The sequence below is a fragment of the Lepisosteus oculatus genome, chromosome 9, assembly GCF_040954835.1.
Source record: "Lepisosteus oculatus isolate fLepOcu1 chromosome 9, fLepOcu1.hap2, whole genome shotgun sequence".
NCBI lineage: Eukaryota > Metazoa > Chordata > Actinopteri > Semionotiformes > Lepisosteidae > Lepisosteus > Lepisosteus oculatus.
Window position 1 is genome coordinate 928,087 of NC_090704.1, and position 27,254 is coordinate 955,340.

General features: G+C 41.4%; 1 protein-coding gene across 1 annotated transcript in view; it reads right to left on the reverse strand.

The window, feature by feature from the left end:
- Positions 1–22,778, reverse strand: part of LOC107078375 (uncharacterized) — a 100,269-nt gene extending 77,491 nt beyond the window's left edge. The window contains exons 1-3 of the mRNA XM_015355400.2: positions 22,344–22,778; positions 10,490–10,611; positions 6,479–6,526 (exon numbers count right to left, since the gene is read on the reverse strand). Of these exons, the coding sequence (XP_015210886.1) occupies positions 6,479–6,526; positions 10,490–10,611; positions 22,344–22,413 (240 nt within the window). The 5' untranslated portion in view covers positions 22,414–22,778. The remainder of the gene's footprint in view (positions 1–6,478; positions 6,527–10,489; positions 10,612–22,343) is intronic.
- Positions 22,779–27,254: the final 4,476 nt, after the last annotated feature.

Consider the following 27,254-nt stretch of genomic DNA (forward strand, 5'->3'; position numbering starts at 1 on the left):
CACATGGTCAAACGCACTTGATTTTGTTGGGGTTTTTTTGTTCTGAGATCTAAAGAAATGGATTTTATTATCCCCACATATCTCCAAAAACAAAGTTCATTGTGCAGGATTTCATACACATGCTACCCAGAGCTTTCCACTAACAAATATCCCTGATTCCATTCAGGAAAAGAGGATCCTGTAAAAAATGGTAGCATTTTTAAAAATTATGAAATAGCGGTAGTCTGTAATTCAGATGTTTTATAGAGCACAATCAGGGGATGAGAGCTTCACATCTAAAAAGGATGTCGCAAGACCCTCTTCAACTAATCTGGTGCACTTTTCATAGCTAAGTACCTCCTAAAGTGCAGGTTCACTCAGCTTTTACTCTGGCAAAAAAGCTCTCAGTGCATTTTATATCTGAAGTTGCCTACAAAGCTGCTAATGTTTCAGAAAATGATGTAAACAAGACACATAATGCTAATGCCTCCAAATTCAAGAGAGATGTCTCTTGCTGTTTTTCAAATGCTGGCTGTTTTTTACTCTGGGAAGATGACAAAATTCATGCAGAGCACTGAAGTCAGAGGCAAATTTGATCAAGAATGTAACAGCTCAAAAGGAATAGTTCTTGTTGTGTTCTATGTTTAAGTTTTTTCCCCGAAGAGCATCCCTGTGATTTACTGTCTCATTCTTCTTTACTAGTGTAAGAGAGCTTATTTTAAACAAATGTATTTTATAAGCAAGAGATCGGAGAGACCAACTGAAAAAACATATTTCTGTGTGTTTAACATCTCTAACAATTTTGACAGTTGCTCTTCAGTCCAGATTAAAGACTTTCTAGATTCAGTCTAAAAGTCTAAAAACAGGTTCATTTAACAAAATCGAAGACTTCATAGCTTTGGGTATTTTTTTCTTCTTATATGCAAACTTTAATCTCATCTCAGACAGATGTGAGGAAGACAGAAATTAAAAGAAGAATGAGATCTGAATTGAAAACTGAAGGGTTTCATTCAAGAAGCGGGGTTTTGACAAACAAGGACAGTACATTGTCCTTGCAAAGAGGTTCTGAAAACTGTTCCCTTTCATGTGTCGTCTCCCCTCACAGACCTGTCAAGGCCAGGCTTAGCACACGGCAAGCACGGAGACAGAAGGTCCTGCTTTCAGTGAAATGATGAGGCTAATGGCAGCGGCCTTCATTAAAATCAAAGGATAAGGGGCTTTTCGTCTGAAATCAAGTCATGATTAACATTTCTTTAGCAGGGGGGAGAGAGAAAAGAAGGGCTGCACCTTTAAGGAGACACTTGAAAGACAAGGGAAGACAAGGGTTTAGGATTTTGTTGATGGATTAAAGTTCTGGGAATAACCCTAAACCCAGTAAAGGTGCTCGGTACTCAGACATTTTCATTTCCTTTGTGGTTTGGTTAATATCTTCGTCACCCTGAAGCATGTAAAACTAGCACCTCTGTGAACAATACACCCAGCCTCTCGATTGAGATGCACCCAGATTCTTGCCGGATTAACCCCGTATCTGCATAACCGTCACCAGACTCATGTTGTGCTAATGCTGAAAATGTGTGAACAGAATGCACACAATCTCATTCACTTAGTCACCAGACTTCTCTTCCTTGTGGCCACTATTGCCTTTTCACTTGATATTTCATCTGGAATTTGTAAATCAATTACAATTAACAATTAATTCATGTATTATATATTAAATAGTATTACTATCTATATTTAATTTAATTCAATTAATATTAGCAGATGTTAAGCAAGATCAATAACTATGCCACTTAATTTAATTATTAGTTGCAACACAGAAAAAGCCCTCTAATTCGGTCGTGTCCCTTTCAAATCATAACCGCAGCTGCCCAGTGAAGTGCAGAATACTCCAATCTTGCTGGAGAGTAAAGTAAAACTACAGTAAAGTTGAAACTGGTTTAAATACAGTAAAGTTGAAAGTTCACAATGCAAATGACCTATGATCAGCTCTTCAAAAGTGATGACTGTTCAAAACCAGCTTTTTGCGGCAGTCAAGTCCTTTTGTTAAAGTTTGCACCCTGAAAATTAAAAGCTCACCAATAGGTACAACTTGCCTATTAGCCTGACAAGAACAGACTTCCCCAACAGTGCTATTAACCTTTGCCCCCTTCTGAGTGATTACTACTAAAGGCCCCAGGTAGGCAGTAAGTCTCCCTGATGTCTGTTGACAGCCGGCACTGAACGCTCTGCCCTGACAGGAAGCCAAGTCTTTGTGTCAGGACAGAGCCAGCCAGCTGCTGCAGCCTTGTGCGTCAGGGTGCTGTTGTGCGCTGCACTGCGGTCGGCTGCGGGAGCGAAGGGGTTAACGATTCGGAGGGGCGGCAGTATCTCTGCTCCTGTCGGCTTGAGCCGGTCCAGAGCGGAAGGACCCGCCGGTCCCCACTGATCTCCATTGTTGCCGAAAAGGCTGCCCCCCAGCCCGCGTGCTGGTAGGACCACCCTTTCCCCAGCTCACAGAACTCCAGACAGTACTGAAACAGCCCGTTTAAACTGTGCAGGCCCTCCTTCCTTCGTCATTCCACACTCCGGATGCGATGTGTGCTAGGCAGCTTAGTGCCGTTTACAGTAATGATGTCGGAATGTGAGCTGTCAACATGTACAATCCGGGCCCCTCCTGAGCAAACAACGAGTACCTTGCTTTTATACTGTACGGAACCAGCTTGGTTTTCTTCAGTTCCTTTTTTTTTTATCTTGGCTACTCTCATGTCAAATCTAGGTCCCTTGGAACAAAATCTTAATAATTAACTGGCAAATTTTAACATGATGGCTTGTGACACACCTACTCTGGTAATTATTGCTTTGAGGCCATTTGCTAATGAAATTAATGCATTCGTTGCCCTAACAAATTAGCATAACTCATACATAATGGCCCACATTTGAGAGCTTGATGCAGAAACAGCATCACCAAATACCACAAAATGAAATGGCAAGGGCACTGAATGGGAATGTGCATTAACTGAAGTGCTGTGAGTTTCAAGCCATAATGGCTGAAGGCTCTTAATTTTAACCACCGGTGAGCATAATCAAGTATTAAGAGTGATAGCAGCTTAAGACCCCTGATCGTTATTATTATTATTATTATCATCATTATTAAAGTCCATGCTTATCTAGAAATGCATCTTTACAAAGCATTTTTTAAATGTGCCTACTATATAAAAATTAAAATGCCATTATATTGATGCATTCCCTATCAGGAGAATATTAAAGCACAAGTTACATCAAATCAGCTCAGGCGGATAATCATACCGCTATCCCCAAACTTTAGCCAGCAGCCAGGCCGCCTGCTATTGGGCTGCCTACAGACACAGCAGGACGTCTCCCAGAGCGGAGGGCTGTCCATGCACACTGGATTGCACTGGGCGGCGATCTGCACGGCACGCTTAAAAAAAGTAACGAAAACGCATGTTCCCGTAAAATTGGTTTCCCAGAGCTGCAGCTACTCTCCTCACACCCAAGGGCCACTGCTGTAACGACAGTACCAAATGACTCATATTTAAAAGGTCTAAGTTTACATTATTGTCGTCAGCGGCCAAATCTGGAAGCCATTAAGAAAGCTCTGAGGTCACGTGCTTACATGGGGCAAGAAAGGAGCGCGCCGGCTTGGGTGCCCCAGAGGAGCCCAGCAAATAACATTTCTGGCATCAGGGCCGTTACACAGGCACATGCGGAAGGCAAACTGACAATAATGCACTGATTTAACCAGGCTCAGTTTCCAGGGCATGGGAGAATGTCGGCGATTAAGAGTTTGAAACCGCTGACAAACACCTGGCCAACAGAGGCAAAGAGAGAGGGAACACAGAAGGATCCAGGGATCAGGTGTCAGCTGAGGTTGTATGAGCCAGTTGCCATCTGACTACTCAACTCATACTTTTTTGCATTGATACAGAGTATTTGCTTCAGTCCAGAAACAGCTAAAAACTGTTTACTGACTGGCTTTTTGTGGTATAACATTTCACGTTCCAATAAAGTTCATTGCTTTGGGTTGTGAAATTGCTCAATAGCATAAACATGTTACAGTTCTGTTTGTTATTAACATGCAAATGACTATATCCACCCTACTATTACAAATATAACACAATTATTTTTCATCAATGATTTTTTCTTAATTTTGTCACATTTTATATATTGTTGGGAAGATGATTTTCCTAGTTTTTTGATGCTTCTCTCAAGGAAGACATTCAGATAAACCTGACGTCTGGGGCAAAACCACTTGTCTGCTTCATGTTATCGGAAACCACAAGTAAAACAGAAGGCTCATTCTCCAAGTGTATCATCTGATCTTTGCACTATACTGCACAGTTAAGTGAAGGCAGCAGCTGCTGATATGCAAGTTTAAAGCACTTACAACAGGAATTGTCTTTTGCTCCTGCAAATTCAAGTTTTTTACTTCTCTGAGAGAGCTACAAATGTAAGTGTGGGCGGAGGGGGGGGCAGCCTGAACTGCTCAGTTTCCAGAAATATAGGGGTTCGACAGCAAGGTGTGAGGACAATTATATTATGTGATCCATGATTGCTTTAGTATAATTTCAAAATAAAGCAGACTCAAGCTAAGGTTAGTTAAGACTGCTCAATGTACAAATCTGACTTTTTGAAAGGACATACAGCAAGTGCTCGGAATAGGAATAAGTGTGATGAGGTCAGCTGGTCAGTTTTGGTCACCTCTATATGTATAATGCAATCAAACGCAGAGAGGCATGCTATACAGCATTTCCTGAGCACACAGAATCAGCAATGGATTGTTCCTGCATTTCAACACGGGGCACCTGGCACACTCTCTCTGAGAGGTGAGCCTGTACTCTTTCCCTTTCACAGGGTAGCAGGGCCTGGCATTCAGCAACCAGATTATTATACAGTTGACCGTCCAGAACTAATCTGAAACAAAACAGTGTCAACCCCTAAAGATAAATCAAGTTGGCAGTGCTGTGCTGTGCTTTTCAAATTAAACCAACTTGAAACAGAGCTTCTTTCAGTCCTGGTTAGAAGGAGGGCTAATTGCACCTCCAGCAGTCTTGACTGATATGCAGGATTTTTTGTACACGGTAGACACGTTTGTGTTAGAGGCTACAAGGCGTGTGGAGAAAAGGGGAGTCATAGGCTTACTTGGTCTGTATATGAAAAAACCTAGACCTTTACAATGACCATGTTCATATGTTCTACTTCTCACAAATGAACCTGCACACAGAACTGGTGAAGCATCAGCTGAGAATTTGCATCTGCAATGCACTTCTAAACCTAGATAAATTTGGGTTCATGAAATGAATAAGGAATTGAACATTATGCAGGGAGCATGTGATGCTAAATATTCTGGTTTGTCAGAGCCTTTCAATCAGCAGGGTGCTATGGTACATTAATAAGGTATAAAACCAGCTTAAATCATATTACCAACACGGTAACTTGAAAATCTCCAGAAGTAAATGAAAAACAAACCACTAATTGCTCATTAGAGAAATGGGCCCTCTGTAGTTTGGTATGTTTCATGAGTTTATGTTTCTTTTTAATGAGGTAAAGGGTCTCTACTGTAGGAGCAGCCGAATTCAGTTAGGGAAGCAAAAAGAACACTTTGCAGTGATGTGTTTTAGTTAAAGCTGCCTAACCAATCAAACATCAGTGCTCAGCTCAAAGTACTGACTCTAAAAAATGCATTCCATTAGCTATAGCTCTTCTTTGTGGTGATTCTACGGGTTTGTGACTTGCGAGACTGAAACTGACGGCCGCGCGCTTTCAGTCAGAAGTCCCACAGCTTCTTCGGCAGCCCCCGTTTCCCACCCTTGTGATCTCCAGAAACAGTCGGGGGCTGTGATCCTCAACGTTACAAAAGATGCTCAGGGAGCACATGCTCTTGCTTTACCACACCTCTCTGAATGATTGTACCCCCTTCACTATGTACAACAACTGCTAACAGCAATTCTAAACTAGCAGTGCTGCCACATGGCTAGAAGGGTCAGCCTTTGCACACGGAACTAGAGTAGACGACAAACTTTGAAACTGCCAGATAAGTGCTTAGAGTGAGATTAAAGAAAAATCCTATAAACAGAATATCATCCATTTTGCACAACAGTCTGTTTCTTTTTTGTGCCACTAATGGGTTTAAAAGAAACACTACATCCTTCAAATAATAATAATATTAACATTCACGGCACACAGTTTTCTTTGGCTTAAGGAAATGAACAGGAAGAGAAACGGAGGCCTAGATTAGATGTGTATGTCAGAGTGCCCCTCGGACAGAGGCAGCTCCCTTCTGAAACGCCTGCCAACACCACAGGAAGAACCGAGGGCAGCTGGCCCAGGGATGTAAGACACCAGGAGGGCTGAGAGGCTGATATACCTCCTCACCCCAGCAGAGGGTGGGCCCTGGCCTCTAGCAAGAGCACAGCGCTCCACCAGCCTCTCTCTTCCACTGGCAGCAGCACAGCCAGGAAGGACAGCAGGAGCTGTGGCATCTCTGTGTGAAGGCTCTTACCTCAGCTTTGCAGACAGTGCATCTAGGACAGCTTTCGGGTCCAGGGCCCTGGGGAAATAACAGCATGGCAGCATGTTCAGGAGGAACTCATACGTAAAGGCTCAACAACATGCGAACATCATGTGCAGAGAAAAATATTCTGTTGCTGTGGATCTCAGATAAGATATATAGCAAGTTGGCATAGGATTATACTGGAGTTTATCCCTTTAGATCACTTCCCTTGTCTTTGACACTCAAGGCTTGTTGTAATAAGCTCGCCTGTAAAATACAGTATGAAGTGTGTCTTTCTCCTGATGCCAGGTATTCTGTAACTGTAAAGGAATCTCTACTTGAAAGAAGTTAATAAAGGCAGTTTAAAAAACTAAAGAACTCGTAATTGGCAGTGTCTCTCATTTTGTTACATGATGTGGAGGAAGTTTAGCAATGTGACCAAAATTATGTCTCAACAGCTAAACAATCTCCAATAATGCAAAAGTTAAAATATTACCAACAACCAGCTGTCAGGAAAATAGAAGCAAACACATTAAGTCATAAAAGACAATCGCAGAGAGGAGCTACGCATTAACATGCAAGGTATAGTATATTTGTACAGGTCTTTGTACTTTGCTAATCAACAATGTAGTTTATAGCTTGCGTGTTTCCCCTAAGCATAATGTCTCTAACACCCTCTGAGTGCTGTGTGATATAATGTGCCTGTAAAGTTGGTGTATATTCATCTGTAGAAGAAGGCTACCAACAGCCCAAGAGAGGTGGATGTTGCGCCTAAATTTATTATTCTGACAACTTGCAATTAAAAAAGACACACATACACACACACAAAGGAAAATGTAGACTGAAGTAATTAAGGACCTTAATTAATAAAATCACCTGATGTCTATGTGTGGGTGTTGAGCACATTGTGGAAATGTGCTTCAGAAGTCTGTTCGAGCCTCAGTGTTCTGACATTCTGACACCCAAATTACCTAGTGGCCTGCAAAATGACAGCATGTGTTCGTGTCCCTATTTTAAAATAAATCTAATTTAGTTAGTGTTAGCGTTTTAAGGATTTTTTTTTCCTTCAGGCAAGCCACATTTTTTTCCTATAACTCTGTGGCTTATTTCATAGGGATAGGATTACTTTTGTTTTTGGAAAGTGTATTATTTTGTTCAGAAGATAATTTCCATTAACTGCAAAAGACTAAACCATATGGCACTCTTTACTAACAAATGAAGTACATATTTGGATTTTGGTTTATCAAAGAATTGACTGTAGTGGTTTGACATAGTAAGAAGGAGATGGACTTTCAAAGCTGTTATACATGAGTTATCCAATTTCTGTGTACTTTAAATATCCTGCTCTGTGTCTCCTTAGAAGAAATGTTGGATGTCTTGGATATAAATAGGGATGCAGGCAGTATCCACCACAACAAAAGTTTTGAAATGTTGAAAAAGATTTTTCCGTTTTCACAAAAGTAAATCTTCTAGTTGTTAGAATATTTTTAGAGCTTTTTTACCAACTTTTAGCATTAAGCAATATAATCCTGTACCTCACTGTATTGTTCTGTATTGTACTGGATTAATTTGCAATGGACACAGTTAGATGCTATAAACGGCCTGGCACATGGGCACCTGGGCACCACCCTCGGGCTGCTGGCCGTAATAAAGGTCAAAGGTCATGTGGCTCTGGTGCCTCTGGAAGTCCCTGATGGGTTCTCCAGCTGCTTATTGTATAATAATGTATTAACATTCATCCTGGAAGCACGTGCTTTTCAAAGGGCCTTTTTTTTAACGAGATCTAGATTGCTAATTAGTTATGTGCTGTACTCCCAGGCCTTCCAAGCTCTTGATTTTTCACACGACCACGCTATCACCTCTATGGTATATTTTCTCAAACTTAAAAAAGGAGTTTATAGAGGTGAAAAAAACCTAACACCTTTTGATTTCAAGAAATAAGTACCAATAAAAAAAAAGAATGTTTTGCCTGAAGTACAGTTAGGGGAGCTGGAATTACAAGGGTAACAAAAAATCAGAAAGAGACGGAAAGCAAGCTATTTCAAAATGATGCTGATGTATCAAAACAGCAGCAGCAATGTAATTTACTTTAAACATTATTTCCTAAGTTTATTTCCAGCAAAATTAGATAAGAAAATGGAATTTATGTCTTTTTTGTTTAAACTGCTTTTAAGAGTAGTACAACACTTGAAATTGCTCCCTGGTGGCTAGCGAGAAGCACTTACAAGTAACAGTGTTATTGGATTACATTTCTGGCTTCATAAAATGTGGTTAAGAAGCACTTTAGATGTACATGCATGACCTGCTCTGGAGATGGGTATCAGGCACAAGTGACAGGTCGGTTGCTGATTACTTTTCAACAGGGCGGGGGGAATGGGTTCCATAGCACTTAGAGAAATCACTCGACTGCAAAAAAAATCTGTTCTTCAGCGATCCAGCAGCTAAATGTATACTTTCAGATGCATTTGGAGAGGTACGATCGGTACACATAATTGTATATGTAGATGGAAATGCACTCAAGGAAAGAGCCTTGATAGTGCAAGACTGCACGTCTGAGGAACGTCAGGATGAGTCCTCTGTCACTGGGTCTCCCTGCTCCCCTGCAGGGTATCACAGATGAAAGAACTCCTATAGCGGTTATCTGCTGCCAGTGTCTCACAGAGAGTGCTGGTGACCACGCAAGCACAGAGCTGTCAGACTGCAGGCAGGCCAAGCCTGCTGAAACAGTTCTGCCCATCCTGGCAAAGCAGAGCACAGGAAATGGTCAGCCCCTGGCCTCCGACACGGAGTCTGGAGGATTCCCGTCTTTCTGGTTATTGCTTTCTCAATAATAAAGAAATAATACTGGTGGTAAATTGCATTTGTATTAATATATAACAACTAATGATAGCTTTTAAAATGTGTGGCTTGACTCCCAGCTTGGCTGGGAGTGCTGAGCAAGATTAAACACTCTTGTGTTATTACAAAAATCCAATAAGCCGAAACACCAATAAAACTTTTAACACATTTTAATAAGAAAAGCAACGAAATAGAAAAGAAAATGAAAAGAATGTGAAAAGTGAGTCTGAAAATGACCCAGATATAGGACTGATTCACCTGGTTTTAATCATATTCAGAAAAATAAAGCAAAACCAAAAACGCAGAGCTGGTTGAGGCTTTATTAGATCTTGTCCGTTAGATTTTATTTTTTTGAAACAAAAAACAATAGCTGTGGCTTAGACTACTGTGCCAGTTTGTATGAGAAGGGCTCAGAGGGTTTGTGATTCCCAATCAGTACGACATCAGAAGAATAACTAACAGAAAACCCATGCAAGGGATCATATTCAGCAGTCAAAACAATTAATCTCAGCACACGATTACAGTAAAAACAAATTAGTCTGAATATGGATCAGTTACCAGCTGGAGACGGGAGCAATCAAAAAGTAACACAAAAATGCTGGCATGTTAAAGTTTCTCTCCTTTTTTTGTCTTGGGCAATTGGCTTGATGAAATTCAAATGAAATCTCTAAAGTCTTTGCAGAAATAAACCAAAAAACAGAATTTGTCGACAAGAGATTTCTGCTGGAGACATGAATGACTGACTTGGTGACTGTTTCTCACCAGTCAATCCCTGCCTTCACTAAAGAGAGAGTATGTGCTTCACAGAAACACACAATGGGTGGCACACATGGCCGTGGAGAAGTGCAGACATAGTAAATACTGTATCCTCACATTCCCACTTCCTGTGTCACTGCAACTTGAAATGCAGTTATAAGGAGCAACAAGTCGACAGTAATCTAGCCGACAGCAAATGTTTCGACATCTTATTCTGAAGTTGTACTAGCCTTAGATAGTCACTGTTTTATGTTTGCTGATTAGAAGCACTTGAACTTGTTTGAAATTAAAAACACCTGCCAAGGGGAAATTACATACTGTTCATAAGATCTTCACAACAGACTCTGACATTATTAATGATGTGTGACACTGCAGCACAGCCATCTCAGAGCTCCACTGGCAGTGACAGCATGAAGAAGCTCGTACCTTTGAGATCCAAGTGAGCAGGCACCTGTGATGGGCCACCAGGCTCTTACAGTCACAGAAGTTCCTCAGCTCATCCTGGTCAGACACCTCCCCTTCTCTGCAGATGAAGCATTCCAAGGAATCTGATTAGTAGGAAGAAAACAGGAAGGTCACACAACCATTCACCTGCTTCACTATCTAAAAAAAAAAAACTCCTCTTCTGCGATATTATTATCATCATCATCATCATCATCTTCTTCTTCTGACTGATTCGATCATACTTCTTGTAAAGTCAGGCTCACTCACACTGCAGTGCACTAAAAACACATAAATTAGCATTGTATTGTCATATCATCGTATAATATCATATCATGTGAAGAGAAAATTCCATGGAATTTCAGGAAATTGTGTGCAAAGGAACCAATTACAATAAGCAATAGCTATGAGTCATAAGCAATGAATTAACAATTAAAGTTTAAGTGCTGTTTTTTTGTTTACATCCTCATCACAGAATAATTTGTTTTGCAAATATCGTGGTGCACAACAGAAATCAAAATCAATTTATTTTAATTTTCATTTGCTTCAGACAGATCTGGGAAGGCATTGTGACATTACTTTAAACAGTAACAAGCTTTCACTGTTCTCTCTCACTCATGACATATAAACAATTCTGATGAGGGGGAAAATGCTGCTGCATTTGGGAATCCAGGTGCGTCGTACCTCGAGCCAGAGCTCACAGTGGGGAGCTAGTTTGCCAGCAGGACAGGGAGAGACAAGGGCTACACTCAGGTTATTGATAGGCCTGTGTGCCCTTTCGCTCACAGGAAACAGGAAAAGTTCAGTACAGGGAAATTTCACAAGGGCAGCACTGATCCACGTACAGTACGAGAGGAAAACACAAATACCTCTCCACCCTTCCCAGTCGTACCATAACATGTCTCCAAACCCTTTAATCCCCACTTGAGACAGCTGGCGCTAGTGACCCAGGACAGACTCACTGTGAAATGCACTATAAGCAAACAAACATATGTACAGTTTATCATAGCTGCCTACCTGCACCACAGTCTTTCCAAACTGAACCCATAACTCTTCAGACAACCTGTGTTTGCTCAACTGACAGAATTTAACATTTGTGCTCATTGGGGGTGAAAAAGTAACAGCACTGTACCCCGTTTCCTGATAGGCAACAAGGAAGGACTGGCTCTGACTGGCTCAGGTATTGCTTGAGGAGTGAAGGAGGTAATCACGAGAATATCATCAAGCAGGTGATAACTCGAGCACGATCTCTGGCCCCGGCAGCCACTGTTTCTAACAGGCAAGCCCATGTACACAGCATACCATCCTCTCCAGAGATCTGCTCCACAGAAGAGGAGGATTGATAACCAGCAGGTCAAGTCCATCCATGATATGCACCCAATTTCATTCACTGCTTTCTTAAACTACAAGGGCATCTTCTGTCCAGCCTCATGCAGAAGAGATGCATATGATAGTAAGCACACATCACTAAGAGGCAATGCCTTAGGGGAGAAAAAAAGCAGACAGGTGATTAAGGCGTTCAACTCTGACATCTAATTATTAGTCCTCGTCAGTGAGAAAGTGCTGTTGGCATGAAGGTCAGTCTCAGAAGGTCTGAGAACTGGAGTTATGGATCAGGATGTTTCCCCTTCCGTCTGGCAAATGCCTCCTCCCTGCAGAATTGGCACAGTGAAGCTGGCTAACTGGTCCCCCTGCCAGGGGCTGAGCCTTTAATCAGATCTGGCACCTCTCAAACCAATCAATCCCCTGCTGCGATATCCTGGGAAATCACTGCCCTCTGCCACACACGGATAGATCACCCTAGTCACTCAGGTCACATGTCCTGAATCTTAAAGAAAACTGAACCAAGACCTTCTACAGAAAATACACTATAATTTACAGTAAAATATGCAAATATACTGTACAATGAATGAATGTGACATACAGATAAATATGCATATATAATTGCAAGTTTTTGCATTTGTTTTAACAATCGAGAGACTTTCTGTAAGTAAGAATTCCATTGTACCAGTACATGCACCGGTTACATATGGCAATAAAGTTCAAGTTCAATAATTAAAACACAAGGTATGCCACTGCAGGGAACCAACCATCCTCAGCTATATTTCTGCTAACAGAAACACGGATATTGTCAGACAGAAAGTGGAGATACAATTTTTACTACATACACAGTGGTTTTTAGCAGACCTATTCAACTAAACTGGAAGCCAGACTAGACCACAGCCTGGATTACATCTGACCTGTATTTGCTAACAAAGCTCATAAAAGTGCCTGTGATTGTTTTTTCAAAATGCTGTCAGTTCTGTCGCGTACAGGCTGACCCTCGACTATCATGGAGCACAAGTCAGCTCACCGGGGCTGAGATCTCCCGCAGAGAGACAGGGTCATGGTCTGAGCAGCAGCACACACACACACGCACACGCCTTGACTGCGAGATGACCCCTTCCTTGTGTGGATCTGAATTCATCACAGCCAAGTTTGTTTCACAAGGTGTTTATTTAATGCAACTGTGACTGAAGCTTTTCTTAATTATGTTAAAAACTGTCAGATCGTATCAGCGGCAGTGCTGTCCAGTCGCAGGTCTGCCATACAAGTTCATCCCCACCCACACAGTGACTGAGGACTCCTGCTGAGCTGTTCCTGTGGCTCCTGACTGTGGGTGGTAGAAACATGCCAATATCTTGCCCAAGTCTCAGGAAAGTCCCCCTGACAGGCATCTGAAAACATTCCACATCTTCAGCCAGCTGCTGGGGGCTCCTAGGGAGCACTCTGCCCTCACACACAACTTGAAAAACTAAACACAGAATTAAAACCCTTAAACCACAGAAGCAAAAACATTTACCAAAAACTTCCTTTCGTTTGTAGAATAATACCTTCTTGCAACGTAAAAGAACGTATAGAGTCTAAATATAAATTAAGACCTCACGAAATCAAGATTGGCTGCCCATTTCAACAGTTAGTACTGTAGAGGTAAGGCAGTATATGTATTGCAGATGGGGTTATTTTATATATGGCACTTGTGTTTTTTATTAATATTTTGTGTTATTTAAGATAATCTATGATCTGATACACGACTTCCCAAATGAGTAACTTTTCTTATGGTTTTTAAGACCACATTAAACACATATCATGACTTGTGGATATCACAGTGATTATCCTGGAATAACAAGACCGCCAAACTGGGAAAAGGGTTTAAAAAAATAAGGAGGATATTCTGCTGCAGATCTACTTGTTTGTAAAAAGAGAATGTGTTTCTTTTCGACTTGGAGCTTGGCACACTTTATACTGATTTTAGTGTATAACATATGGATCCCAAAATGATTCTTGAAGGAAAAAATTAAACAAAAAACTTGTAGATATTCTATGTTTATTTTGCCAAAAAAAAAGTTTGCTTAATTTCATACTGTTGTCCTGACAGAAATGTGCCCGTTGACTCAGTAAGGTTTAGAAATACAGTTATCAAATATATTTATAAAACCGCATCTATCTCCGTTTTGCCTATTTACAGTATATAGTTGTTCTAAATTCGATTCAGTACAAAACCAGAAATACTCTTGGTTTTTCAGGGGCTTCAGTGGTGTGGAGTGAGTAGTGGATTTAGACCTTGGAAAGTCAGCATATTCAGTGTGTGACACTGTTTGGATAGATAAAATTAACAGCAGTCGCATTTGTCTTTACAATAAGAAAACAAGTGTCAAAGAGTGTCAGCCTCTTGTCTGGCCCTCCTCAGCCCCACTGCGAGACCCAGGGGAGGGATGAATGAAGGGTCTGAAGCAGGAATACTGTGGACAGACTGGAGTCAGTTGTATTTTCTTGTATCACCCATATTGGAGTCAAATTTGTAGTCGAGTTCATCCAGATTCCTGGTAAGTCAGCTGATAAATCTGAGCAACTTCATGTGGCCGAAGAGCAAAAGCCCGTGCACAAAGGATCTTGCCTTGTGCTCACCGTAAAGGCTCTCGCTCCCATGCAGGACGATCTGAATTTGACGACATCTGTGAAACAGCACATTCAGCACTTAAGGAAAGTGAGAGATGAAAACATTGTATGCTGGAAAATTTACACACAACAGGGAACAGTCTAAAGATACACTCTCACCAACAGCAAGTTCACAAGGCAGCAGAAAGCACGCTTTGTTTACCTTGGTGTTGTACACACTCATTTGTGTTGACAAACGATTTACTACTACTACAACAGCCCTAATACATATCTCAACTAATACAAAGATAGCTTCTTGTTTACCTAATAAAACTTAAATTGATGAGACCCGGTTTGACAGCAATGACATCCCAAAATGTGACTCTTTCCAGACATGCCTAAATATCCATTTTCCTTACAAAATGCAAATTAAAGCTGTCACCAAAAATGAATGTGTGTATATGTTGACTGCCAGAACATCCACGGTGAATTCTGCGATATCCAAAGCAGATAATTTACATGTTAACGGACACTACAGGCAAAGGATTTGTTCTTTCCAGAGGGAAACAAAAGGGCAATATACACTGATAAATTAATGCTCGTTTGCATTTTTGTACCTTAACAAAACAGACCGATGTTCAATTAACATATTGATTAATTTAATAATTTTATCCCTATTCATCCAGAAGGATCACAAAGATTTTTACAGACACAAGAGGAGACCATTCGCATCTGGGGGACACTGGCAGAGCCGAGGAAGAGAGAGAAAACTGATTTTCCAGGTGAACGGAAAGGAAACTTTTGGGAGGCTAAATTGTGCTGCTCTCCTCTTACAAAAAGCCATTAAATCTTTAATGACCAAGAAGTAAAGATTTCAATGTAATATCTCTGCTGAAGAATGGCACCTCCTACAGCACAGGATTGCCACCAACACCACTGACAGCGGCCTACATGAGTTCAGCCCACAGAACGTTCGCATTGTTACAGTACACCTGACACAATGTTCTCCACAGCCGCTAGGTTTTAAAAGCAACTTTGCTGCTCTGTCTTTCTAAAAGATGACAACAAGGTTAATCCCTACCATTAAAACGCATGTCACAAATACAATTAGAAACAAGTTTAAGGAACTCATTAGCTTGGTCTGTTTTGAACTTCCGTTTTAATATATGATTCTATTTTCTGATGAATAAAATTCAAGCTTCAAACTAGGAGGAGACTTTCATCATAACTTCTCATGCGACTTCTTCAGAAACAGTGAAATAGAGGACACAGGTAGAAATCACAAGTTCGGTTGTCCTGTCAAATTCTAATAATGATGAAATGAGCTGATGAATACATAGATGGAGTACTCAGTACTTTGACTTTAACTGGGCAGGCTGAGGAAGCATGAGCCAGATAATTGCTGCAACAGTGATGTTGGGGTGAATGGGTAGAGTGAATGCACCATGCTTAGCCAGTGATACTCTAAACAATCACAAGAAGAAAAAAAATACATGAACATACAGTTGCATTGTTATGCGAACATTTTAAGTATGTTATGCATACTTAAAAAAATGTATCGCTGCAATCCTTCCCTGTCTTAAGTGCGGTCAAAACCCCTTCTTATTCCAACATCTTGTCCGAACAAAAACATAAATGTTTCAAGGCGCAGCACAAAGTAATTTTCTTTTTTAATGCAATTTTTTTAAAACTAGATCGAGTTTTTTAGTTCGAGAAAAAGACGGCAGGAGTCGCCCCATGTTTGTCCTGTGTTTCTTTCCTCCTGTCACGCCCCCAGGCCACGCAGTCGTTTTCCAGCCCAACTCCTGTCCCGCTAGAATCCAACAGAACACTCCCAAACCAGATTCTCTTGTAAGGCTCCTGTCTGATGTACACACCAACCTCCAACCTCCAGCCTTTCTGAGAAATCTCTCTGAACTCAGTGCACAGCCATGTGGATGTCCTGCATTGTCTTTTGGTCTATTCGGCACATACTGTTATGCAGGTTGACTTACTAGGGTGACAATATGAAATGCAAGAATGAACGCAATGTATTCTGAACACTGGGACAAGCAGCTGTGGAACAAGGAAGTGTTTGGGGACAGGGAGATGTTTCTGTTTTTGAGTTGCATGTGTGATGTTGAAGTGGGGAGAGGAGTGATTTGAATACCCCTGCTATTAAACTTTATCTTACAAACAGTATGTGTGTGGGTTACCTTTTTTTTTTTTAATTTTGTTTCTGATGATTTTGGTAGAATGGAATTGCTTGGCAGGTATGTTTATGTTCCCTGAAATTTGTTTTGTGAAATGCACTGCTTCATGTAATTAGTTTTTTATATCTTGTGTTTTTATGTAGGTAAGATTAATAAAGATAAAATCTTATTTGCCTACTGCAGCTATCTGTCTATCTACCTTTGCTTGGAAAATAGGGGGATTTGCTTCCAGCACATTTCCAAGCCTTTAGTTTCACGATCACACTCATAATTAAAGCACACATATAAAACAAGATCAGATTTGTCAGATTCTTCATTATCAGCAACTTTGAGCTTGACTCGTTTACTTTTAAACCCATGTAATTTCATGATCAAAGTTTTGATTTATCTTCTTGTTTGGTTCCAAACTTATCTTCTGATTTCTCTTGAAACGGCACCCCAAGACATTGCTCGGCACAAGGCTTCAGATCTTTGGCTTTTATTTGAGTCTGCTGGCAGGTGCAAGTCAGTAACTTACTGATCTTTAAATCTGGAAGTCAATTAAAACACTGAGCAGTCAGCGCTTTTAAATACATCAGGTGAAGATCTAAGCTTAATGGGGAAACTCACTCCCCAATATCCTAGTTAGGAGCTTGGCAGAAGAGAAAATGCAAACACTAATGACACCTCTAGACTTACATACCCCTGCTTCAAATAACCTTGAAAATAATCCGAAGCCTAAGGAGTGAATATACACACCATTGGACACAGGAGATGAGCAGTTTTTAGGTATCATGGCTGTCAAGCACAAGGTGCAGACTCCAGGCTACACTAGGCCCCTAGGATACTTTTTATGCTGTGCCCATCATCTTTGATTCAATTACTGCTGTTCTCCCTCATCTTCTTATCTTACAAATTCAAATCACAGGACTTTGAACCCAAATATAGGACACTAGCTGGAAGCCTTCTCTTATTCTTCAGAATAAGGCTTGGAGGCAAGCAGTGGTGCTCCTGGATGTTAATGTTCTCATTTTAAACTGGCTTCACTAGTCATGTTTCCAAATCGCACTGCACGTATACAGAATCACTGCTCAAGCAGCTAAACTGTTTTGTGCTGTCACTCCTAAAAACACATTTGAATGTATTATTGAGCTATTCCTACAGCTAGAACTATGAGCAGAAACGCACTGAAAGTCTTCTTCAGCAGGCAGATCACCCCACAGGCCAGGGGACAGAATCAGGAGAGCCCCAGCTGTGACATGTGCAATCTGATCTGAAAGAAAGCACTTTAGTTTTATCAACAAGCACCTCCTTCTGGGGCTGGAAGTGCCACTGAATTGTCCCCAGCTAAGGCCTACTGTATCCTGAGACCCTGCGAGACTGGAGACACGTTACAGAAGTGGGGTGAAACACGTTAGAGAAGCAATGACGTGTCAGCTCTCACAGCTAAGATGCGGTGGCAGTAAAGGTGTGTCATCACTTTCATCAGCATCAGCATCACTATTTTCATGCAAATGGTGCAAATCACGCCCGAGTGACATCCCAACACACTTAGCGTAGAAACACGGAAGGCAGAGCAAGCAAGTGAGCAATAAAAAAAACTCACATTACCACTGGCAGAAGGAGACACATTATAACAATCCATTAATAACAATAACACATTATAACAATCCATTAAAAACCTTTCTACAAAGAAATGTTTTTACTTAAGGTCTAAACAGTATAAGAGAAGCAGCTTGTCTAGTGGCTTTAGTGAGAGAGGTTTAGCACAATGGCTTATAAATAAAATGCCTCAGAATCAGACAGAAGGTGGTAAGCTGTGCTTTCACTTTGGTGGTTAGCCAATGGACCTTTAAATGGCATTTAAATCAGTGTTATTCAATGCATTGTTGGGTGGGAAAACAATGCTTTCAAAACGAGAAGGGGAAATCCCAAAACATTGAAAATTCTTCAAACAAAAGTACAGCTTCCACAGCTGTGGAATGTTTTAAGTGCGTCAGAAATGGAGCCTTTGCTCCTCTTTAAGCAACACACACACTCAAGCAATACAACACAGAAACAAAGGTGCCAGCATCAGCACCGTGTCCTTTTAGAACCATTGCACGGACACGCTTTGCCACATAAGTTTGGAGCACATGACTGTGTATAATACTGCTGTCAGCAATGTCATTGGCAGGCAGGTCTTGGGCCTTAAAAAGAGTACACCTTGCATCACCCTGGAAACTATCAGCTCAACAATAATCTGACAATGCACCTATGAATATGCAGCTTATCTGACAATCATTCTGGAGCAGATCTACAGCTCTGATAATTAGCTGTCAGCAGTGCCAGTGCCCTACAGTAAAGCTGTAAGAGGCTGCCGATGAACTGGTGAAACGCTGTGCTCTTACATTGAGTACCTTTTAACAAAGAGCAGAAAACTCCCTAGTTTACAAAGCATAAGAAAGGTTTCTTCTCTGCTGGGGAAAAGCTGTCATTATAAGCACAATCAGCTTATCAAAGGCTTGTTGTTTTAAAAAAAGTGTTACACGAGGAGAAACTTTTATCACTGAAATCTTCAGCTGTTAACACACCAAACTCTTAGTGCTTGAGCTACGTATGTCAGTCAGCCTCTTCCATCTCTCAAAAATGCCAGCTCATTCTCACAAAAAGGGTTAGCAAAGCACACAGTATAATAAATGCTCTTGACAAAACTGTACATTTCTTACTGTGCTATTACATATAATATAATTGTCTTTATTACAGAACTAAATGTTGGGTGCCCAAGTCTAACAAAATGCAGATTTGGGAGTCAATATTTCTTAAAGCAGGAAATGGAGCTCAAACTGCTGCTGAATCAAAAAAGAGCTGCAGTCACATACTGTAGTTTTGTGCTCCATCTGCTGCACAGCACAAAGGCATCTGACCACCATCATTTAAATTTCACCTTTTGTTCTAGTTTTAAAAAAATACTATACATCTCACAGAGTCTCCGTCCAGCAGCTGGACCCACACTGGTCTGTCTGTGGTCTCCACTCTGCACACTAATGGCCACGTGGCCTATAAGCACCAGAAGAGACAGACACATTTTAAGTGTTTACTGTAGGTGGGGCCTCTGGAAAGGGACAGTCAGCTCCTGGCCTTCTGTCTAGCCAGAAAGGACACTCCTGAGACCGTGAGGAAGGGTACAAATGAGAGGAGAAAGGCATTAAACTTCTATTATGTAGCTGGGAAGCTTGTTCCATACTCCCACAATCCTTTGTGTAAAATGGGCTCTAGTTTTTCATAAGAGACAAAACCCTCATCCAAGTGACATGCTGTGCAATCAGATGAGGGATTTTTAAATTTGAATACCAGGATTTTTTAATGACCTCATTAACACTAGCCTAGAAAGAAAATAATAGCTTCTTAACTCGGTCAGACTGAATTACCAGTTGTGTGACAGCCATCTGGCTCTGCTGAAATCAACAGGATGGCCACGAAACCATTGCAATCGTGATCCTTACTGGGATACTGCCAGATGGCAACATCAAGTCTCATGTACCCAATAATCTGGCGACATGGTCCAGACTGGCCATGGCCTGCTGCCAGTCCCAACATCACACTGCAGCTGCACGACAGGGCCAGGACGATGCTGCTGCAACTCTCCTACAGCCCTTTTGCCAGCTTAGAGTCCCGTATTGTCAAACCTGGCAATGACCAGGGGCGCATTGATGAAAACAGCTTGCTAGCACAATGACAAAAACCTCCAGTGGTAGAGCCATTAGCAAGCATTAACACCCTTTCAATTTCCTAAAAGAGGCACCAGTTCCTTGGCATCTAATCTGGCAAGTGATGGAGACTCTTTTTGACCGGCAATGTACTGTTAAGCTATGCAGGATCAACAGCACAGGTCTGATAGAGGGAGCAGGCTCCTGGTTCAGTAAGTCTGTCCATCAGATGGGTGAGGTTACCATTCTAAAAGTAGGACAAAGCCCATTCCTCACCGGTAATCACCTTGCTGTCCATATCGAAAGACATAAGTGATTAAAAAATAATCAGCATTGTCTGTTAAAGACACTTAGAGTTTCTTATATTTCGTGTTTGGCATGGTTTTCTGTATTATTTCAGAAGCATGATATGTTTGCTCAGTGTACAACCTCAACGGCCTGATTGCATTTCTAATCAGAGGCTTCTGAGATAAAAGGAGGACAAATTTTTTTTGAATGTCTAACCCTTACAGGTACTGTGACTGTGACCTGGCAGGCAGTGGAATAATAATAATAACTGGTCCCAGTGCTCAGTCCAGCCTGCAGTCCCACTCTGTGCCCTGCACTTCAGGGACAGGCTCCAGGCCTCCATGGCCCATACAAGGAATGAGCATCTTTCCGATGATGGATGGAGGGATGTGGGGGGTTGCGGAGGCACAGCGGAAGAATGGCGGGGGGCTGCAGTGGCGGAGCGCAGAGCTGCGCTTGTTTCGCTGGGCCACGCTGCCCTCCCATGAAGGATGTTCCAGCGAACCTGCGCCGGGGCTGCGGCCCCCCGAACGCACTCCACATCACCTTGAGCAGCCCGTGGGCACCAGAGATCGTCCGTTACCGAGGCCTGCTCTGCTTCTGACATGCATATTAATCAAAGGAGCCAGGAGGTTTGTCTGCGACCTGCTGGTCGCGTCTTTATTATTGCTGCACTCTGGTAAGGTCCTCTGGCTGGCTAAAAATAAATACAGAGGGAAAAAGAGGTGATGTACTCTTTTTTAAAAAAAAGGATGTTAAAGGAAGAGTAGTGCACTGCTGGAGGAGAAGGATAGGCCTGTGCACAACAGTGTCGGGACAAGTGTCTCAGCACTTTTTACCCAAAGAAGCAAGAGCTTTAATATAGCTAGTAAACAGCAGCGCATGAGCCAGAAAGGGGATTTTAAGAAAGGAAAAAAAAACATTGTGATAAGATAGATTCCAGGTGTTTGAGATAACAAGCGCGAGCAGGACTCTGAAGTATGGGTAATTCCAGGCCTGTGCTGTGAATAAATACAAATCATCCAAAACCACCAGGTAAAGAGCAGGTTCACTAGGCTGAGACCCTGCTTTGCAGGACTGTTGACAGTGCTGCTCATGTCACACAGTCCATTACTTCACGGCTCGTTCTAGGGCAGGTGGACACCTGTATGTATACAATTCCCATTCTACACGGCTGCACTCATCCTGTCACCATCACGAAAGGGAATACTCGGAGGAAATGACAAGCAGAACGCTCCCCACATTTTACAGCTTCCTTTGCAAACAAATTACTGTCCTTAATCAATAAAAAAAAACTTAGAACACTGTAGCGTGACTTTGTGACAGGAGTTCAATACTGTATGTATACGCGTTTATGCACTGGAACATTACTGGCTAGGCTATTGTGTTGTTTGGTGCCCTGTTGCCTGCCTCTCTGAAGTTTCACAACAGGGCAGATCCCAGCCCCCTGCTCCAGCACACACAGCATGTCTGAAGGTTCTGCAGCACCTCATTCGCGACCGATGCAGGACATCAGGAAAGGACAGCTGACATATCCGTTTACAGCACCAGCTCCAATTCCTCCACTTTCAATGCTGAGGTAGCGAAGGCATGAAACTGCTTGAGCCAGTTTACACAGTGAGGTTCAGTGTCAGGTGTTGTGGAAATTCCTCCACTGACATTAGTCTGCTACCACATTTTAAACTTAACACAGGGGCAAATATAAAGAAATGCAAAAATGAAAGTGAAAATAACAGCACACATACACTCAGGGTTACCACCCTGAATACCTACCTGATAAAAAAACTTTACAGGAGTCAGAAGCGCTGCTGTTAATTAAAACCTCATAGCCATTGTCCATCATTCAGTCTATGTGCGTCTTTCAGAGCGACTCCGATCCACATGCACAGTTCTGCCTGCTGCTGGGTGTTGATGAAATCCTAGGAATGCCTTCCTGCAGAATTCTGCCTCCACCTCCTACTGCATCCCTGGGAGAATTCCCTCACCGTCGGCAGCTTCCTCGGTTATCCAGCCCAGCTTAGCACAGTGTCCCACCAGCAGTGTCCCCCCAGAGCACAACTTCCAGACCAACGTGCCACCACATTCGAAAGGAGGGCAAGGCAGTCAGCTGAGGAGGCTGTTTTTGTTTATTAAGGAAGTTGAGCAGCAGTCAGCCAATCACAGCTCTGCCAGCTGATCATTGCTGCAGCAGGAGGAAATTGTTGCTGAAGTTTAGCTGCTCTGGGTTTTGGCTGTCTAGCACACTGCCTGGTTTCAGTGACAAAGGCAGCGGAGACTGTCAGAGCTGCAGCTCTGCTCCCATGTAAAACAAGCCATGACACTGCTCTGAGACACAGCTTTCCTACCCCACAGTCATTTTGCACTCATTTGAATCTTTAGAGCAGTGAAAGTGCCACATAAAACACACAGCAGGTCACATGACTTCTCAGAAATCAACTGTTGGAGCCTGATAAAAAAAAAAAAGAAAAAAAATGTTGCAAGGCCCTGGTACATTTCCTGAAACAGTAACTCACTGAGGAGTAGGTCTCTTTTAAGAACTGCCCTTAGAAAACATTTTCAATCAAATCACATGTAAACATATAGTATGCAATGTGATATTTTAATAGAACTCACAAAGGGAACTGCAAGGCAGGCACACATGGCGTAAATCACACACTAAAATTACAGAAGCATTATTTCAGCTGGAGTCAGAGTATTGCTACACACCAGACTCAAGCGATGGCTTCATATTATATTTTGGGCCCAGCCCACTGTCCTGTGCTTTCCTGTTTACACAAATACTGTACATATACACGTTTCACAGGTATTTTATTTAAAAAAAATGTTTTAAGACTAAGATAAGACTAGTGCTCAGTATTACAATCATACAATATCTTGTTTTGCCCATATTTATTGTCAATTTTCAGGAACATTAATTTATAAAAGCTTTGTTATGGTGCATTATGGTCAATGATGTGCACTTTTTTGTATTTTGTAATTACTGAAAACTGTCATGCAAACAGGTTGTACCGTATGTGGCCGAAAATTAGATACAGTATTTTTTAAAATAAATGTTAAAAGAAGCATTCAGCGTACATCGTATAACCAGAAAAACAACAGCATTTCAGCTGCTTTGCCTACAGTGCTAAAGTAAATTATATTTATTTCAGTGTTCATGTGTAATAATTTGTCAGGATTTTTTCAGCACAAGCATCTTTTCCTAGCTTCAGATGGCTTCTTTCTTTAAAGAATTAAGCCCAATTAAGACCAGAATATCCTATCCATCTAAAACATTCCAAAAGGTTGTGCAAGAGCAGTAGAGTTGCCAATGAAGATAAGAACATTAAAGTACAATAAAGCAGATAAATTAAATGAACTGCATGGGGGAGGGGCTGTGTCTCAGGCAAACATGTGATAAAGGCTGGGAGTGCTGGAAGTACACTGCCCACCCCCACAAACATTTCCAGATCAGGGTCTCTGGGCTTATACAGTATATTGTATATATATACACATCTTCCTGTGTGTAAATGTTTGTGTGCTAAGGTCTTTCACAGGTTGCACTGTTTTATTATTTTCATTAAACCATTTTTCTTCCATATTATTTTTGAGGATCTTGTTCTGGATATTTTACCATGTTGTTTTAAAATACTAGTTAATTCAAATAGATCTGTATTTTGGAGCAAATGAAGTAGCCTTTTAGCTTTATAGATGTGTACAGAGGGAATAATAATGTTAGTGACAAGGAACACATGATGATCAATTCCTGTGATGGAAGAATTAATAGGTGGTCTGGCGGCACAGAGGTCAGCATTGCCTCCTCACACCACTGGGGCCCTGGGTTCAATTCCAGACTGGAGTGCTGTCTGTGTGGAGTCTGGATGTTCTCCCTGGGTTTGTGTGAGTTTCCTCCAGGTGCTCCGGTTTCCTCCCACAGTCCAGAAACATGCTGGTAGGTTAATTGGCTTCTGAGAAAATTGGCTCTAGGTGTCCATGTGTCTGTGTTTGTGCCTGTCTGCCCTGTAAAACACTGGCTTCCTGTCCAGGGTGTAACCTGCTCTGTGCCTGCTGCCCGTTAGGATAGGCTCTGGCTCCCCTGCAGTCCTGAATTGGTTAGAAAAGGGAGGGGTGCAACAGCTAATACATTTCTTTTTATTGCTGTAAAACATTATTTTAAGTGTTGTCTACCTTGAGTTGTTGTGGTCAGCTTTTTGGAAGATTGTGATCAGTTTGAATTACAGATTGCTGATTGACAAGCTTGGTGTCTGTAAATCGCAGTTACAGATATTATAAGAGTAGAAAACACTGCTGAAAGTTGTTGATGTACCCGATTAGTGATCACAAAACACACACACAGCTAGTTAGTCCTGATGAGTCTACTTTGTCTGAGGTGTTTGAAGAGCTGTACAGAGGTCACTGCAGTGCCCAGGCACAGTATTCAGACTGCAGGTCCAGAGTGTGTCTGGCAGGATGGATGCATGGTGCTGATCATACTTGTTGTGGAAGGAGCAGGAAGGGTGATGAGCTCCAGTGATTTGTGCAGCCCTGTATTAAACATGCGCTGTCAGAAGTGGAGACATGAAAAGCTGAGCCATAATTGCTGATTTTCAATTCAATCAAACCTTAAAAGTAATGGAAAATGCCTAGCCCCTGAATCTGTGTGTATATACACCCTCTAAATCAAATCAGCTCTGAGGGGTGGGCGTTATTTACTCTAGGACTAGCTGGTAATCAGACATCAGGCATTCTATCCTTGGGACTCAAGGAGCTCTTTGATGCATTCACATCACCAATAAAATCTGTCAACGGCCCTTTACTTTTGTATTCCACTTAGAAGGCAAGTTTGTCCTCACCTGCCCCTTTGCACAGATTAATTCTCTGGATGAGTCACAAAATGAAATAGTCCACTAATTGGTCAAGCTCTTAAATTTGCAGTTTTAATTTTCTTTCATTTCAATGTTAATCAATCAACATAGATAAAAAAGATGCAACATCACAACATTTTCCATTCCATTCCAGGAAGAGAGTACTTTTTTGCACTGTATATAACAGTACTGTCTTGATTACCGTACCCAGTAGGAAAAAAATATGCAGTGGAGGGAAATACAAATTTTGACAACTATGGGAACAACATAGTGCTATTTCTCACTACCCAGAGTTTGCAACAGACAGATCAAGACCAGTTGTATAGAGTTAGCAAGCACGACTGAGACAGAAGCAAATACAGTTATATATGTTAATTCCTATAAAGGCAGCATGCTCTTACATAATACATTAAGCTATGGGAAACACTTGTATCAAGAAACTGGACTGAGTCTAAAAGCAGAGTCTGCAGCAGACTGGCATCCCCTCCAGACCTGCCTTTTGCCCACGAGGTCAGAGGGCTGGCTCTGGCTCACTGCCACCTTGTTTTAGACTTAGTGTCATTGAAAATAGGTGGAACACAGTATAGGAGCAGAGAGCTATAGTAAATAAAATACTCAAAGTATTCACTTACAAAGCCAGAAATGAATCTCCTGGAGTTCACATGGTGGATACCACTAGTCCACATCCAAAAGCCTCAGCCTGAGTCAGCTCAGCTGGGCACCCTCTGGACTAAAACATCAGCACTTCCTTCTCTTGTTACTTCCTTTAGAGTGCATTGTGGGAGTTTGATCCAACAAATTGTTTAATTGCTTAATTGACCCTTAATTGCTTAGCTGACCTCTCAAGAAATTATTTTAAAATGTTTCAGTTCTTATTATTATATAAATTGTATTTACACACCTTAACATCAACAATACAGGGTTGAAGTCCATTAAATCAAGTCAAAGTAAATATTATGATGAAGAAATGGGAACCAGATACATTTGTGAGACAGGCTGCCTCTCTCTTTTAGAATTTCAGACAGATCAATATTCCTGCAGAAAGCCCTTTAATTCACACTGTGTGCGTTCTGTGGGGCTTGTCTTCCTAGCATATACACAGCATGTTGAAACTGAGCGCTGCATTCTGGGCCACCTGTTATGCATGTTAGTGTTGTTCGTGTTGGTGCAGGCTGTTCAGATGAAGAAGAAATGCTATGAGAGGGGCTTCAGCTCATTTCCATTTAGGGATTAAGCACTAACGAGGTTCAAGGGCACAAATGAATCTTCGTCAGACCTTTACAAAAATGTTCTCAGTAACTTAGTTGCTCTATTCATTTAATTAACCACATGAATTTGTAGGTAACTGTACCTTTAGAGAGTGAATATTTTAAGTACACAACAGCAGAAGACATGAAGAAAAGCCTATACTGTACATGTCTAAGGAGATAATTAGCTTAATTGATTAATTGGCTACAGGGCTGGTTACTAAAGGCTGAAGACACTACATATCCATGAACTGAGTTTTGCACATGACATAGACAGACTTAAAATTTTAATTCTTCAAATGCAGTAAATATATATGGTAAATAAAATAAAAAATAAAATTTTTTATCTGAATAAAATTGCCTGTTAATTTTCAATAGTTGTGTTTTTGCAGTATTTTGCATCATAAATACAGATGACCAAGAAGGAAATCAAAACAATTTTGCTTTCTGGATGCAAAACCAAACAATAATGCAATATAAAATGTTTATTAGAAGAGGAATTTAATATGTGATACCAACATTATACTATACTTCATTCAGACAAAAGGGAATGAATGTAAAAAGCTAACAACATGCCTAAACAATATAACATCTAA